General features: G+C 43.9%; 1 protein-coding gene and 1 pseudogene across 1 annotated transcript in view; one reads left to right on the top strand and one right to left on the bottom strand.

Moving 5' to 3' along the window:
• Positions 1–17,171, bottom strand: part of KIF5C (kinesin family member 5C) — a 153,540-nt gene that overhangs the window by 97,191 nt on the left and 39,178 nt on the right. Inside the window, exon 2 of the mRNA XM_046019619.1 lies at positions 3,404–3,494. Coding sequence (XP_045875575.1) covers positions 3,404–3,494 — 91 coding nt within the window. The remainder of the gene's footprint in view (positions 1–3,403; positions 3,495–17,171) is intronic.
• LOC123951032 lies at positions 8,951–9,247 on the top strand (annotated as a pseudogene).

Consider the following 17,171-nt stretch of genomic DNA (forward strand, 5'->3'; position numbering starts at 1 on the left):
AGAAAGTAGACATATTCTATAGTCTATAGGACCCAACATTTCCAAGAAGCCTTCCTTAACTCTCTAATCCTCATCCCCATTCACCAAAATCAGTCCCCCGTGACTTCCCTCTGTGGTTCCACAGCATTCTGCACACAGCCAGTTTAAAGCATGTACTCCCCACAGGTACGAGAACTATGGGTGCCTCCGTCTCTTTCCCTATCTGTGAAGCTTTCTGCAGACAGTCTTTTTTTTTTTTTTTTTTTTTAAGATTTTATTTATTTATTTGACAGACAGAGATCACAAGCAGGCAGAAAGGCAGGGAGAGAGAGAGAGGAAGGGAAGCAGGCTCCCTGCTGAGCAGAGAACCTGATTCAGGCCTCAATCCCAGGACCCTGGGATCATGACCTGAGCCTAAGGCAGAGGCTTTAACCCACTGAGCCACCCAGGTGTCCCTGCAGACAGTCTTATATACCTTGGTGTATACTTGGTGATACTCTAATCCCTAGCAGTGCTTACTCTACATGGTAAATACTTACTATCTTTGGATAAAGGAATGGGTAAAAGAAACAACCAAACAAATGAAGCCGAAAGAAATCAGATCTAGAAAACAAGGAACCACCTTCTCTAGCCCCATACAGTCCACATCAAGTTAATTTGAAAGGCAAATGCCCAGAGTGACTTCTGTAGAGTGGGAAATAGTTCCCTGTACTTCAACAATAGCAAGCAGTAACCATGGTTTTTAATTCCTAGCGCGTCCACAGAAACTTTCCTATTTACCATGTGGAGAGTCACAAATCCTATAAGCTTTTCTGGAAGAAACGAAGAATTCTACATACTCTTTCAGACAACATTTTGAAAAACACACACCAGACCAAGATGGGAATGTGGGAGGTACCAGAATTCTACAATCAAATGTTTGAAATAATGTTTTGAAAAACCCAGTGAAGTTGAAGGGAATGAAAAAACCAAGAGAGAATAAAGCTATCCAGTTAAAAGGAGTCTTCCTAATCTCAAAAACGTTAAGGGTTCAGATAACCTTGAAAGAAACGCTTGCCAGTCCACTATATTACCACGAATGGTGGGGGCTGTGGTGGCCCTCAGAAGTTATCTGATTGAATTTCTGGCCTCTAGAAAAAGAGACCCTTACAGTACCACCTTCCTTTCCTGATTTAAATAGGGCTTATCATGGCAAAAGAAACCTCAGTTGTGGGCTGCCTGGGTGGCTCAGTGAGTCAAGCGTCTGCCTTTGGTTCAGGTCATGGTCCCAGGGTCCTGAGATCGAGCCCTGCATCGAGCTCCCTGCTCAGCAGGAAGCTTGCTTCTCCCTCTCCCACTCTTCCTGCTTGTGTTACCTCTCTCACTATGTCTATCTCTGTCAAATAAACAAATAAATAAAATCTTAAAGAAAAAAAGAAAGAAACTTCAGCTGTACCTATTAACTATTCTAAGGAGTTTTCTTATACATCTGTGTTTTACCTTGCTGATGCAGAAATAACATGGCCACTTCCCCTCATGCTAGCCTCCCTGGATATTAAAGAAAGTTAAATTAGGCTTTCATCACCCCCCATTAGTTTCCTTTCAAGGAAGAAGAAAGAACTCTTTATTGTTACAAAATGAGTGTGCTCACATTACATTTATAGCGTCCAAAAACGATCTGTTTATCATATCATGTCAGAGCCTAATGTTACCCTAAGTGGTTTTCTTTGTAGCTCACCATATATTGGGCCTCAAGTGACCCAGTTAGGTCACATCTTCACAAGAACTTTCCAAGGACTGCCTATTTCTGACATTTCATACTACAGAAAAACCCAAACACTAAAAGAGACCCAACTTCTCTAGTAATGAAGACTGAAAGATTATGATTGTCTGTTAATCATGGGATTTTAAAAAGGGAGTGCATCCATCTCTAATTACAACATCAGCTTAGAGATGTGTTGAAATGGACCTCATGCTTAGCACAGCACGTGGTAAATACTATTTGGTTCTGATAATGGAAGGGGAGAGAAAAAGAAGGAAATTATGGCTCACATGTGATTAATCTCACTTTAATAAAAATAAGGAAGAGTCTGCTAATGGAGAGGAAGGAGGGTTGACTAGCAGCAAACTAGAATAACGCACTCCAGAGAGAGAGAGAAAACATTTTTAGACAGGAAGCAATACAAGAGAATAGAAGTAGAGAGAAGACAAACATTGCCACCAGATACAGGCCCACAGTGTTAATTCAAGAAGAGCCCAAATTCAGGCATGTTTTTCTCTTCTGTTTTTTGTTTTATCTTACTGTGAAGATTACTTCAAAATCAATTGATGTCTGCAACAGGAACATGAATAACCATACACCTCAGTGAGGAACATTACATGCTGTCTCCCACGCAGGTGCCCAGGGTCAGAACTAATCGAACAGACGCACCCAGGGTTGGCTTTCAGGAATTTCAAATACTTAGGTTAGTCAGCTTCCAAAAACAAGCACGTCTTGCATGACAAGGTGCTTTTTGAATTCTGTTTTTGCTTTTTTGCTCTTTAAATCTACACCTACCTATAAAGGTGGAAACATCAGGACATTTGAAAGCACAGGGGCCATAGCATTCAGAGTTGAAGGTTAAGATACGAAAATGAAAACCAAAGTAGCAGGAGATGCCCCTCAGCTCTGTCCAGATGGCAAGCTCCCCCAAGGCAAGCTCCAGCCTGCCCCTGATTTGAAAGGGCAAGGTAGAGCGATGTGTAAATTGCTTCATCTCCCTGCTGTTATTTTGACACAGATCCTTCAGGGCCAAGGCCAGTCCCAGAGAAAAGGGCTGATCTCTGAGATGATTTTAGGCTTCAGGCTATCGATTTGGAGGAACAAATGTTAGTATCTGGGTGGAAAGGTGGAAAGTGAGTTAGACAAAAGTATGTTTAAGAAAAGCTGAATGGCACGAAGAGCTCAATAACCAACAAGGTAATGTGATTTTATGGTGCTGTAGAAAATTCCTTGGTGCCCGAGAATTTTCCACGTGTAAGGCTTCTCCCTGAAGAGACAGATGCCCAAAATGAATCAGCCAAAAACAGACAACTGGAGCATCAGAAATACATATATTTTTGTCTCCTTCAAAGTAAAAAGGAGGTCTCATACCTACAGCAGTATTTTAAAACCATTACGGAAATAGTGTGACCATAGCTTTTAAGCTTCTAGGTGGCAGAATAGCTCTGCCAAAAAGGTGACAAAAGAAATAAAGAAATTTCCTTGGCAAGGAGGTATAGAGAGGTGCGAGAATTTGCTTGACATCATAGCAAATCAGAGCCAGAGCTCAGGCTACAATTCAGTGTTTCCAATTAGCAGGCCTCGGCTTGTCGTCAAGGCACTTTCAGTCCTAGGCTGCAAATATCACTTAGTGTTTTCAATTACTCTGAAAGGCCGGGGAGGAAATAAAGAAATAGCACTTACCTTTGACAATTTGCTTTGCACACGCATTGTAAACCTGCTCTTGGGTCGTGCTGGGAGGCAGCACTCTATCGAAGACATATGGCTTCCCTTGCTAAAAAAGACGAAAGGAAAAGGCGGAGAAAACACATTAGAAGTTTAGGAATAAAAAGCACTAATAGTAGTTAGACCACAGGCACTAAATCACAAACCCTATCCTTGAAGGCATTTCCATACTAAGGCTAGGGAATTATTACATTGCAAATCCACACGGACGATGGGCATATGTGTTTTGCATATTGAGAATCTGAGAAAGAAAAAAAAAGGTTTGTTTTGTTCTTTTTTTTACTTAAAACACATTCTGATGAAAAGTGGGCTGAGGCTTCATTCATTCATTCATTTTGTGAGAGCTTCCTCTGAACCAGGGACGAGACTAGAGGCTAACCATTGGGTTATGCCTATAAAGCATTCTATCAAGTTTGGCAGAAAGCTAATAAACAAGAAGCCAAACACCCGGGGAAATACAAAATGCCTAGGTACAAAATAATGGGACAGAGGGGATGACAGAGAGAGCAAAGCAGTCCTCTCTGAGGAAATGCCCGTTTGGTGGATCTTTAAAGGATCGCAGACAGACAGAGGCAAGTGAAGAGCCATGGAAGAACAGAGAGCAGAGGTTGGAGCAGGCGGGAAGGGGTCTGGAATGTTCAAGGAACCAAAGGGTGGCACAAAAAGAGGTGAGAAAGGAAATCAGGAGGCACTTAAGACAGGGCACTGTTCGCCAAGAGAATGTGCTTGGATTTTATTCAATGGGAAAACAACATGATCAAATTTAAGAAGCCGCTCTTAATAGGAAGATATTATTGCTTTGTATCCCAAAGAATTCCAGTGTTTTCTTCATATGTATAAGTGATGCCTTAACTCAGTGGAGGCCTCCAAGTCCCAGAGGGCCCTTCTGCACAATAAATCAAGTGACTTCCCCAGGTGTAGGATCTTGGGGTTTGGTCTGACACTGGGCTGTGTGCCATTCAAGGCAGTAACGGTCAGAAGGGAACGGAAGCTGCTCTGTCCTGGTCTATGTGAGCCCTCACCCCCAACCACTCAACGTTCACTGAGGAATTACTGGGTGTGTATATGCCAGGTACAGTTCTGAGGACCATGGAAGGTGGTGGCTGAGACAGACAGAGCTCCTTCCCAGGGAGAACCACCCCTCTCAACAGTGCATTCTTCCCACCACCACCACCACTGGACAAGGGGTGGTTCCGCCCCCCGCCCCCTCCCACAGCCTGATCCACCCACGCAGCCCTTTATCTTCATTTCCCCCAACTGTTTAGAGGGGATGGCAGGAGAAGGGCAGGAGAGAGGAGAGCCCAGAGTCTCCTTCACCCTGACTGACCCTGCACCTCCTACATGTGGCTTGGACACCAGGAAACTCTAACCTAGGACAGTCCTGCCAGTGCGTCAAAAAGATAACTGCACACAAGGGACCCAAGGACAGGGCTTGTTACATCCTATAATCATCACACAGAGGTATGCAGCTGTCAGACCGGCTTGGCGTTTTCCTCATTCATGACCGTGGTGCTGCACATGGGGAAGGTCCTATGCTTCAGGCATTGTTTGAGCTTTTAATCTTTGAAAATGGGATTGAGCCAGCCAGATAAATGAGCTACTTCCAGTCTGGGCTTAGAAGAAATGGAGAATTTTGAGGTACCATAAAAAAATGTATTTAAGTAGTCTCCATGCCCAACATGGAGCTTGAACTCACAACCCCGATCAAGACCTGAGCCAGAATCAAGAGTTGGGTACCTAATTGATTGAGCCACCCAGGTGCCCCAAGATTTTATTTCTATAAAAAGCAGCAGAATCTGGGCGCCTGGGTGGCTCAGTGGGTTAAGCCGCTGCCTTCGGCTCAGGTCATGATCTCGGGGTCCTGGGATCAAGTCCCGCATCGGGCTCTCTGCTCAGCAGGGAGCCTGCTTCCCTCTCTCTCTGCCTGCCTCTCTATCTACTTGTGATCTCTCTCTGTCAAATAAATAAATAAAATATTTTTAAAAAAAATTTAAAAAAAAAAGCAGCAGAATCAGTCATCTTGTTAAAATTATGGAAAGAGGTTATTTTCCAATGTTTTGTTCCCAGAAAGTCTCATTCCATTAGTGAACCAAGTATTTGATTGAATAACCAAGAGAACGTTTCTTACTCCTATCTATTGCCAACTATCAGCCCACTACATTCCTATTAGCCTTATCTATTCATAAAATTAACTAAATGTCAGTAAAGTAAACAGTCAGAATAAACATGTACAGAGTTTGCATAAGTTTTTGTCATCCATTGAACCGTCTTGAAAGAAACTGTAGCTTTGCTTAATTTCAAACAAACCCATTATTTCTCCAAACTTGATAAGAATCGCCAAAATAAGCCATCTTGTTTCCAGAACAATCATGATTTGGGTTTTGGAGAAAATGCACTTACTACAGCAGAAAAATGGCCTATTAATTTGTAGTAAATTGTACAAAAAACAGAACCCCCCCCAACTTTGCCCTTCAATCTAAATTGTTAGATGGAGTACATTATACGTTCACTTGAAGAGAGACCAAAAGCAAGAAATCTCCATTACTCATTTAAATAATATCATTTATCAAGTGACAACCAAAATACAACAATTTTCCATAAACTGAAGTTAACTCCCAAACAGAAACTGCCTTCGAGAAAAAAGAAAATTTAGAAAATGATTTGTTTTGAGGCTTCTCATCAGGACTGGAATATAAAGAAGTTAAAAACGTAAGTATTTTTGTCTTTTCATACACTGGGTTGGCTATATAGGCTTTTAAGTGAACCTTAGACTCTTGAAATTAAAATTGAGAATTAAAATTTAGTTACAGATTCTTTTCAAGGACTGATTTGTGGCCTAGCCGTTCGAGCTATATATAAAACGGCCATTTAACAAAACAACAATATCAAATGACTCTTTGCTGCTTTGGTAATGATATGAAAATCTCAAAAACGCTAAGAAAGACTTCAGGAAGCCCCCTCTCTCCTGGCCCCCAGCAGAAGAGAGTCTCCCTGTTTCTGATCCCACTGTGGCTGACGGTTTCTGTGGACTAGCCTTGGACACAGCGTGCTCTGGCTGTCACTAAATGTGCAGCTACGGAATACATCTTTCAATTAACGTTTTAATACGGGTGCTAAGTGCTGACAGTCGGAACTTAATGGTGAGGGCTCCGATTACTCCTGGAGACACTTTCCTTTCCAGGCACCTAGTCAGCGCGTGGTTCTGCCATCTCTCTGGCTACTCTCTGCCAGAGTCCCTTGCTGGTTTCTCTTTCCGACTTCTAAACGACAGTGTGTCCCAGACTCAGGACACCTCAGCCTGCTCTTGACCTGTACATCATTTAAATGAACATTCAGACTTCAAACCTCATCCATGCTCCAGATTCACATATTCCATCACCCACAGGACATTTCCACTTAGATTCCACGAGCCATCGAAAGCTTAAATGACAAAAAATGAATCATGTCTGAGTAAGAGACCAGAATCATCCCGTGTGTCCCATCGATTCCACATCCCAAATATATCCCAAATTGATCACAACCTCAGCCCATGCCACCATGGTTTCTCATCTGAACAGCAGCGATAGTCCCCTCACTGGTCTCCTTGACACCGTTCTTGCTTCTAACATTCCAACTTCCACCTAGCAGCCAGAGTGAGCTTTCCAGAACTGGAAATCCGATGGTATCAAATCTTCCCTTAAAAACCTCCAGTGGCTTCTGTTAGCCGATACCCTCTTCACACCCACCTCCTGCATTCTCCAGCACCTACTACAGTGTAGCCCACTGGACTTCGTTATTCCGTGGCTCATTCGTCAGCGTATCCTGTGGCTCAGGGCCTTTGCTCTTCACTTCCTTCCCTTTCAAACTCTCTCACCATGGGTCTTCACTGGCTCACCCGACATCTTTATTTGGTTGTCTCTTGATCACCCTGCAGAGGTCCACTCCACTTCCTCCTCCTTTGAGGGCTTCCGTGCTCCTCACGGAAGCAGCCCCACACCCCGGCATCACTCTCTATCACATTAGCCTGTTCAGTTTGCTTCTTAGCAATTAGTGTGTGTGACTATTCTCAACCAATCAAATGAGCCACTACAATGAAAGCATTTAAGTAGCTATGACGGAAGCCATATACATCCCAAGAGCTCACTGCATGTAAGCAAACCTGCCGCAGTTTATGAAAGGAATCCGAATGGATATACACCCTGCATGTACATTACAACTAGAAATGAAATAATCCAGCTTTGCCACAAAAGCCTCCACGGACAGCAGCTAATTGCAAAGGAGCAGTCTAACAAATAACTTACCAGGATCACGGGCAAAAAATAACAGCAGATGGTTCTTACATTTTTATAGTTAAAATTAAAAAAAAAAAAAAAATCAAACCACCTCTTATCAAGTTGTTGAGAGCAAAGTGTCCATGAACCATATGGCCTGCCTCTTAATTCACTTGACCCATTACCCAACAACCATTCTCAGTCTGGAAAGAATATTACTCTGGGAGATGGAGGAAAGCAAAAGACCCACTTCAGCGTTAGAAGATGAGCACCAGGAGGGATGTTAAGGAAACTGAAATTAATTACCCAAGAAGAGGTCATGAAGAAGTAATCTAATAATCATCTCTAAGAACAACCAAGGGTTGGGACCAAAGACTCCCAATGATTTGAATGATTTTTCTATTGTAAGAAAGAAAGAAAGAAAGAAAGAAAGAAAGAAAGAAAGAAAGAAAGAAAGATAAAAGAAGGAAGGAAGGAAGAGGGAGGGAGGGAGGGAGGTAGGAAGGAAGGAAGGAAAAGAAAGGGGGGAACCCTTAAATTTCCAGAGCAAGATTTAAACTTACTCTGTGGAATTATCTTTAGACACTGAGGGGTATTATGAAGAGGAACAGATTTCTGAGAACAATCATTAAGTCTCTGTGCCAGGTGACTGGCTTCATGTGACTTCCTTCCTGAAAATACAAGAGAAGACAAAATCTTTCAGCTTTTCCTGGCCACCTTCTCAGTGCTGTGTACCCGCACCAGCCACTACCTGCACCCTGCACCGTCACCAAACATGATGACCCAAACCCTTATCTGTTCTGTTTTAATCTCACTTCATTTTCGCAGTAGCTCCATGAGGTACATGCCACAAACCAGAAAACTGAGGCCCTTGGGGGAAATAACTTTAAGTCTCTGATTTCAAGTGTTCTTTCTTCACACCATGCTGTTTTCCTAAGCAGCTTATGGTTCACTGGAAAAGTCAGAGACACACAAACAGCAGATGCTTAGATGCTGATATTATGAGAGCTTGAAGCGAAGGGATTCATAAGATAACAAAGTTCTGAGACCCCCACTGTAGTAATCGAGAAAGTGTTGACCGTGAAGGTGGGGCTGACATGAACCACTGAGGAAAGAGGGGCACAAGATCAGGGGGAAAGGGCAAGACTGGCAAGAAACATGGTGGGCATGCACCTGGCAAGCATTCCTAGGAACAGAAGAAATGAAAAAACAGACAAGAGCCTTCCGCCACAGGAGCCAGTGAGGAGCGGCAGCCATGGCTCTGTGCTGCCCTGTGGCTGTGGGTCTCAACAGGGCCACGTAGTGACCAAGAATGTGAAAAGTCAAGGCACAGCCCACCACAGGCGCTTCACCAAGCACACAAAATTCATGAGAGCCGATAGGTGTGCGGCTTCATCCAATAGGAGAGGTGTGCCATGGGGCTGCTCAAGGTCTCCGAGGATAAGCGCGCCCTCAAGTCCATCAAGAAAAGGCACATTTGTGCCAAGAGGAAGAGAGAAGAGCTAGGCAATGTCCTGCAGCCATGAGGAAAGCATCAGCTAAGAAGGACTGAAACCCTCCCCTCCGTATCTAATAAGCCTTTCATGGAACTTGGGGCTTTTGTGCTGGTCTTGGAAAGGAGGCGAGACCCCTTCTGCCAACATCCTTCCTGGGGCACAGTGGTGAGGGGCATGGTGGGTGCACACAGAGATGCAAGCAACCAAGCGGCACTGGACATGGTTTTCAATCATAATTAAATGGATCATATATGCCAGGAAACAACAATGACAAAACAGGAAAAGGACAATCAAAGCCTAGGAAAAGGCAAGTGTGAGATTGCTATGAAAAGTTGTAAGTTATGTAGAAAAAAATCTAGAATTTTTCGGGCCTTCAACAATTTTTCAGCCCAACCCAACATGGTGTTTTACAAATAAATGAACTAGACCTCAGAAGAGGGTAGATGACTTGCAGAAAGCCACCCAGACAGTTAGGTAGGTAGCAGATCTGTGCCCCAAATCCAGACCTCCAGGCTCCCTATCTAGTGTTCTAAAAGTTCTGGGTTTAGCATCAGTTGCTCTCTCTGAACATCAAAGAAACAACAAGCACGAGCCTCTGGAGCTTTGTTTTTCCTGCTTTCCTCCCAATCAATTCTAAATTATTTCCAAATACACAGCTGATTAGGTCATTGAACAAAGAGTCATTGCTATGACTACCGGAGCAGCAGAGCAGGGGAACGAGCATCACAGCCTCTCAGAGTTAATATGGACCCTACAGTCAGCCCTACCAGCCTCCTCTCAATGCGCGACTCCCGCCTCCACGAGCCCTCACCGGCGACGATGAACAGCTCAACCCCAACTGGCTCCACTTGCTGAAACGTTGTGTCCTTATGTGGATTTAAATCTGCCTCCCTGAAGCATTAGGCCTGGCACTATCCTCCAGGATGAGAGAAACCGAGGCCCCAGAGACCTGCCCACATCAACATTACAGCTTTGTTTCATTTTGGGAGCTGTGTTCATTGTCTAAATCCCTTTTCTCTTATCTCAGAGAGAAAGAGAAAGACAGGTGTGCTTCTGTCCTAAAAGTTGAGTGGATTTGTCCTAACTTGAAGGAACTCCAAAGGTGTCCAAGGTTAAGACATCACTAAAACGTTGTATTAGTTTGCACAAGAAGAAATTAAACTCACAGACTCTGAAGGGCTTTGGTAACAACAGGAAAGAATGTTTCCAAAACATTAACTAAAAAGCAGGAAGTCCTCCAGGTTAATGTTGATACTCATTTTTTATCAACACAAATATTGTGCCAAAACAAGTTTTGTTTTGTGTTATTTATTGAAATATAATTCACATACCATAAATTTCACCCCTTTAATAAAAGGGCACATTCTGTTGTTGTTGAAATCTTTACAAGATTGGACAACCATCACCGCTATCTAATTTCAGAACATGTTCATCACCCCAAAAAGAAACTCTGTACTTCTTAGCAGTCAGTCTCCAACCCCCCAATCTACTTCGTCTTTATGCCTGTAAGAGAAAATTCTTATAAATAGAAGCATATAACATGTAGCTTTTGTATATATGCTACATATATATGTATATATACATATAAATACATATAAATATGTACATATAAATACATATAAATATGCCTGTTTTAGACATTTCATATAAATAGAAGCATATAATATGTAGCTCTTGTGACTAGCATTTTCTTTCACTTAGTATGTTTCTAAGGTTCATCCATATTGTAGATTTCACTTTCACGACTGAATAATCCTCCATTGCAGAGATTAACCACATTTTATGTATCAGGATGAACATTTGGGTTATTTCCACTTTTTGGCAATTATGAATGCTGCTATGAACATTCATCTACAAGTTTTCATGTCCATATGTCTTCATTTCTCCTTTCATTTCATATGCCCAGGAGTGGAATTTCTGGGTCATGTAGTAACTCTATAGGAGTTAACTTTTTTAAGAACTCACAAACTGTTTTCCAAAGCAGCTGCACCAGTCTGCATTCCCACCAGCAGTGTATGAGGTTTTCTCCACATCCTTGTTACTGTCTGTCCTCTTTATTATAACCATCCTAGCACGTAGGACATGGCATTTCTTTTTTTTTAGATTTTAACTATTTATTTATTTGATAGAAATCACAAGTAGGCAGAGAGAGAGGAGGAGGGCTCCCGGGCGAGCAGAGAGCCCTATATGGGGCTTGTGAGGCTCGATCCCAGGACCCTGAGATCATGACCTGAGCTAAAGGCAGAGCTAAAGGCAGAGGCCACCCAGGCGCCCCAGGACATGGCATTTCTTTGTGATGTTGATTTTTATCTCAGGAGACTTTTGGCTTTGTTTGTTTGTTTGTTTTGAGAAAGATGGGAGAGAAGGAAGGAAGAGGGAGAATCTTCAGCAGGCTCCCCGGCCAGTGCTAACCCCTGCCCAGTGCTAACCCTGATGCAGGGCGGGATCTCACAAACCGGTGATCATGACCTGAGCTGAAATAAAGGATTGAGCTCTTAATCGACTGAGCCGCACAGGCGCCCCTCAGGAGCTTTTAAAATTGACACTTAACACACCATAAAATTTATTTCAACATTTATTATGGGTGCAGAGTTGTTTCCAGGCATTGTAAGACACTGTTGTACTGTTGTCTTAACATTTACAAAGTGTTCCTGAGTGAGAGAATCCTCTCACGGAAACTATAAATCATACAGACCCATGTGCTTTAAGAAAGATAAGAGTGGACTAGATGGAAAAGACGTCTAAAGGGATTTATGATAGGGTTTCTGGGCTCCTCACTCCAGTAGCTAATACTGAGCATTGTCCAAGAAGACAGCATAACAATATATGGCATAAATGAACTCACATAAACATGGGTATAACTCCCATTTCTCTGAGGCTCAGTTTCCTCATCTGTAAAACAGAGCCAATAAGGTCCACAATTCAGGATTGTGAAAAGTAAATATGTTCAGGCTAAAAAGTGGATCTATGGTAGTGTCTGATATTCTAGAAGATGCTTAAGTCATGGTCAGTGTTATTCTATAATAAAAAGTTTAGACCAATTCATACCAGGCACTTACATTGTACCAAACTCAGAGAGCAGTGACCCCTTAAAGGAAAGGATACTAATAAGTGACAATCACTCACAATGTATCAGCTCAGAGACCTGGTATCCTGATGCCCCTACCACACCCTAATGCCAAACCACACGTCAGGCATCTCCAGGTCCTAGGTCTGCAATTCATAAGCTCAGCTCCATGAGGCCTTTATATTCTGAAGGTCCTAGCAAAATTAACTCTTTTCCAAGATTACCCTCTGTACTCTAAAAATAAATAAACTTGTAATATGCAGCCATAAATACCGTTTAGGAAAGGTGAGGAGCTATGCCTTGTGCAGGTACTCCTTGACTCACTAGCTCTGCTATTATAGCTTTGGAGCCTTCCAGAAACTTCTGTGATAACACCAACTATAAAGATGAAGCAGATTCCCTCTTAATCTTCACCATTCCCATGCAGCTGGCCTGACCTCCAGCACTAGCATGCATCTCTTTGCCTGAGGGCTTCTCGACCTAGAGAGCTCTCTCTGTCACCTGATGCAGGCCAGAAGGACAGACATCCCAGGACCAACCCGGCAGCCTCACCCAATGACTGATCAGAGTGGGGGTAAGTACTCGAGCTCCCTTGCCCAGAAGTGGAAGTGGAGGGCACGCTTTGAGGCATGTATTCCAAACTAGCTCCTGAACTTCCCATGGGGCTGGAACCCTGCTGCCCACAGTGGTAACCTGCATGAGGACACACGCTAGGTTGGTTTCCTGTACTTCCTGCCTCGTTCCTCCACTCTTCTCCAGTGTTTCTTGGATTCACCTCCCTTGCATTTGAATCCTTGTTTCGGGGCCTACTTCTGGGGAAGACCAAAGGAAGACAAAATCCTAGACATTTTGTTCTTTCATTCAGTAGTTCCTGAGAGATTCTGGATTTGTTGAATCTCTTTCAAATATGGAGCCACTACATTTGGTTGATATCCAGACAAAGGGGTGAATGGAGGAAATCCTTGTTAAAAGTCCACAACTGATGTGGGGAAAAAGAGTGCCTTTTTCTCTATAAAAGGGTGCTGATCACTTGCCAAGTCCTGGGCCCATGGGGCCACATCTGCCCGGAGGCTTACCAGCTTTTGATTCACACAAAGGAGCACTGCAAGTTCATGAAGTTCCTGCCCTAGCTGAGCCTCGTACATGACGGTACCAGGTAGGTGCTCAGTAAAAGTCTGCTGCTGCTGAAAGCCCGCCAGAGGAGCACCAAGGCGGTTAGGGTGCCAAGACACCATGAAACCATGCTAGGGCGTGGGAGGGGCAGGGAACAGTACTCGCTGTATTTCTCCACTATGGCAGAACTTTACTTGCTGCTGACCAATCTCACCTCCCACCTCCAAGATTCGAGCCATCGTGGGTCACATGGTCTGTCTCTTTTTGTATCCCTTTACTCCTCTTCACCCCACCACCTACCTGCCCATTTATCTGAGGGTGGGCTGCAAATTCCCAGAGCAGAAATAAACTCCACTGGCAATGACCCATACCTGGCAGTGACCATCTGTTTTTTTCCCAACACTGTTACATCTTATCCCACGTTCTTGGCTCTGCCAACGTATGGTGGTAGCTTCATAATGAAGACCTCCACGTTCTCCTCCCCGCCCTGCAGCCTGCCCCATCTCTGCTGGGATGACTCTGTGACTGGAGACAGAAACAGTAAGCCAGCACCAGCCCCAGACATTCCCCTCCCCCTCCCCACACTGGCTCTGTGCTCCAAGGAAGGCAGCTGGTGCCAGTTCCGGCCGAAGCCAAGGCTGCTCCCAGGAGAGGCTGTAATGAACCCGACGGAGCAATGACTGGCTTCTACTGAGTTGCCAAGGTGATGCTAACCACGTCTCAAGAATGAACAAAGGCAACACACGAGAATGAATCTTGTAAGCCTTCTTCCTGCAGGAAACCAGGCTAAAATTCTTTCTTTTCTGCCAAAAGTCCTGCTGCGTGGACACACAAGCACTGTCAGGACTGCAGACAGCCATGAAAAAAACACTCTGGGAAAGCGAACTGCCCAAGTGATAATGAAGAAATTCAGAATTATTGCCTGGCTAGCAGGCAGAAGGAAGACAGAGGTGTTACCTCTGTTCAAGAAATTAACAGAATCTGCGTTGCAAAAATAAGTTACTTATATGTGATTTTCATCTCATGTTAAAATAAAATGACCCCCTCCCCCAGTCTTCTACATTTAACTGTTCTATACCCTAATTTGCCAAGATGCAGGGATTAGTAGATTGAGTCAGGGGAACTTGCTCTAGTCTGGCACCTCGTCCCTCACATACTTCGTGACCTTAAACAATTTGCCTATTTTTCTGGGCCTCCTCCTCTCTGTAAAGTGAAGTACCGGATCTTTCCGGCTCTAACGTGCTATGATAATGTTCTGAGATTTTCTCCATAAGAACAGCTCCAGTCTTGACCACATACAGCACAAGAGAAGGTAAACTTTAAACTGGCATGAACTCAATGTTTTATATACTTAGGAGAAATGAGTAAAAATTGCTGCTATAGTTTTTTTCAGCAGCTCTGGTTTTCTGCCAAGTCAAGTCTGAAAAAAAAAATCAAACTTTCCTCACTTTTAGAAAGAGGGTGTAAAGCCGTTCCACGGAAGGTAGAATGTAGGACTCATTTTGCCAGGTGGAAGAGCGCTCAGAAAACTCCAAGCCCTCTTTCTGGGGCGCATGGTCCCAGGGGCAGCTCCCCAGCACAGCCCTGTGCCGTCCAGTCAAACTGCCGAGCTGCCAACCTCTGTCACTTAGGCTGAGGCTCACAGTGGCATCTCCAGCATGGAAGGCACAAGGTCGCTCAGGCAAGGGTGTCTTCCCTTCAGTTCAAACGTGACATAGAAAACCTCCGCCCAGACTTTCACTTGGCTAGGTATGGTGCATTACGGAGACTTCTGAGAAATGGGCACTGCACGTGTTTACTCCAAATACAACTAATATTCTATTAATTTTTTTCTCTTCAGAAAAAGTTTACAGAATTCTAATCTCCCCATGTATCGGACCGCAGTTTTGCTCTGACGGTCTGGACTCCTTGTCTCCATTTGTACCTCATGATTTGACAGGCTGGGTGGAAACTTAGCTTCCCTTCCTGGGAATGGAGAATCACTTCACATGAGCATGTAGAAGGCAACAATTTGAGCTGAGAGTAGGATCCACAATTTCTGGTTCCCAGCCAAGCCTTCTACCCATAACACCATATTGCATCTTGTCATTGATCCTCCAAGAACATATTTTAGCTCTCAAACATAGATTTTCTAAGAATCCTGTGCACTCGGGTTTAAAACATAATGCAGTAGAAGCCAGAGTGCAATGGTGTGCTTTTACGTATTACAAAATAACTCTCATAAAACATAGGACAAATGTTCTACGGAGTAGAATAATTACATGAGTGCAAACCAGCAAGGGTCATCAAGTTCAGCGTAGCAATGTCACCATCAGTGTCCAAAGTGCCACCCCCACTGGATGAGAGTGCACCAGCACCATGAAAATTAGCAGTCCTTTCATGGCTTCACCAGCCAGTTAATTCTAGGACAGATGAGCAGGAACTGAGGACACACAGGGACGTGCATCCCAGTCAAGTGAGCCTCTGTCCTTATCCAGGAGAATCACATTTCAGTGCACAGAGGCAGACATAGATCACCCAAATGACAAATGAAGTACTTGGGCCACCAAGAAAACAAAAACAATTTTTTTTTAAGATTTGCTGTTGCTGAATTCGACCACAATTGTGTAATGAGAAAATCTACAAGAAACTTTTTTAAGTGCAGCTGACATAGAAGTTTTGTATCTTTTAAAAGATTTTATACTTTACTTGGAGGACTGGGCACCATATTTTTCAGTGCTTACGGTACTCGAAGGGCTTGGAGGCCACAGACAAGGTTAAGAGTTAAAGAGCAAAATCCCCCAACACTTCTGCCTGCCCTGCCCCTCCTTCCCAAATTGAAGTTCTACCCTGTGAACCATTAATGGCTGAGACAATGAAAGAAATTCTGGCTCCAGACGGCTAACAGTCATCAGAAATAACTCTCCTCTATTGCCAGGAGCAGCACTCAGCTTATCAGGTTCATGAGTTAATAGAACCCAGATAAACCAATTGTTCATTTCTGAGTAGACGGTGAAGTGTGTGTGTGTGTTGGGGAGAGGGAGAGGAGTTTCCCCGGCCAAGCAGGGAAAATCAGGGTGGCAGGGAGACAGCAGCAAAGCCAAATGCCACCTCCTTCACAGCCAGACTAGGATGGACCAGTAAAAAAATTGTTTAAACCGATTACTCCAAATAGCTGTTGCTCAACTATCCAGGGTAATAACTGTTTAATGGGCACCCACACTCGGTTAGCTGAAGGGCTGCTTACTGGGACCTTCTCCCTTGAGAAGGGAACCCTGTGTTCATCAGTTCTCACCCTGTTTCCTTTCAATAGCTCCCTCTCCATAAACGTGTTTTAGGAAAAGGAAGGAGTTTGTGTTTTCTTCTTCTGTGAATTTTTTTCCTGTGCCCTCCTTCAGACTATTGCCTCTCTCTCCTTTCTTTGTCAAACTATCCGGAAGTCGGTCTTGTCCCTACTTCCTTACTTCCTCACTGCTCTGCCTCACATTCTGCCATCCAATTTTCCCCTCATTCAGCTGCTCTCTTAAAGGGCTCCGCAGCCTCTTGATCATCAAATCTAAGACCTCTGACAGCCCACGATGTCCTTAAAACATAACCACACACCAGTCCCCCTGCTGAAACTCTGACTGCTGTCTCCTCATGAGGCACGCTCCGCTCAGCCTCCTCCCTCTTGACTCCTCCTCCTCTTTGTCCTCCTGACCTTGGTTCTCCTTGCAGCCAACTCCAAATAAAGGACACACCTACTCTCTTGTTAAGCCTCTTTTCTCCTTTGCAGCCTCCTCTTCTGTGCTCACCCCCATGGGAGAGCTCAGACACTCCTG

Source organism: Meles meles, chromosome 9 (genome assembly GCF_922984935.1).
Source record: "Meles meles chromosome 9, mMelMel3.1 paternal haplotype, whole genome shotgun sequence".
In the NCBI taxonomy this organism is placed as follows: domain Eukaryota; kingdom Metazoa; phylum Chordata; class Mammalia; order Carnivora; family Mustelidae; genus Meles; species Meles meles.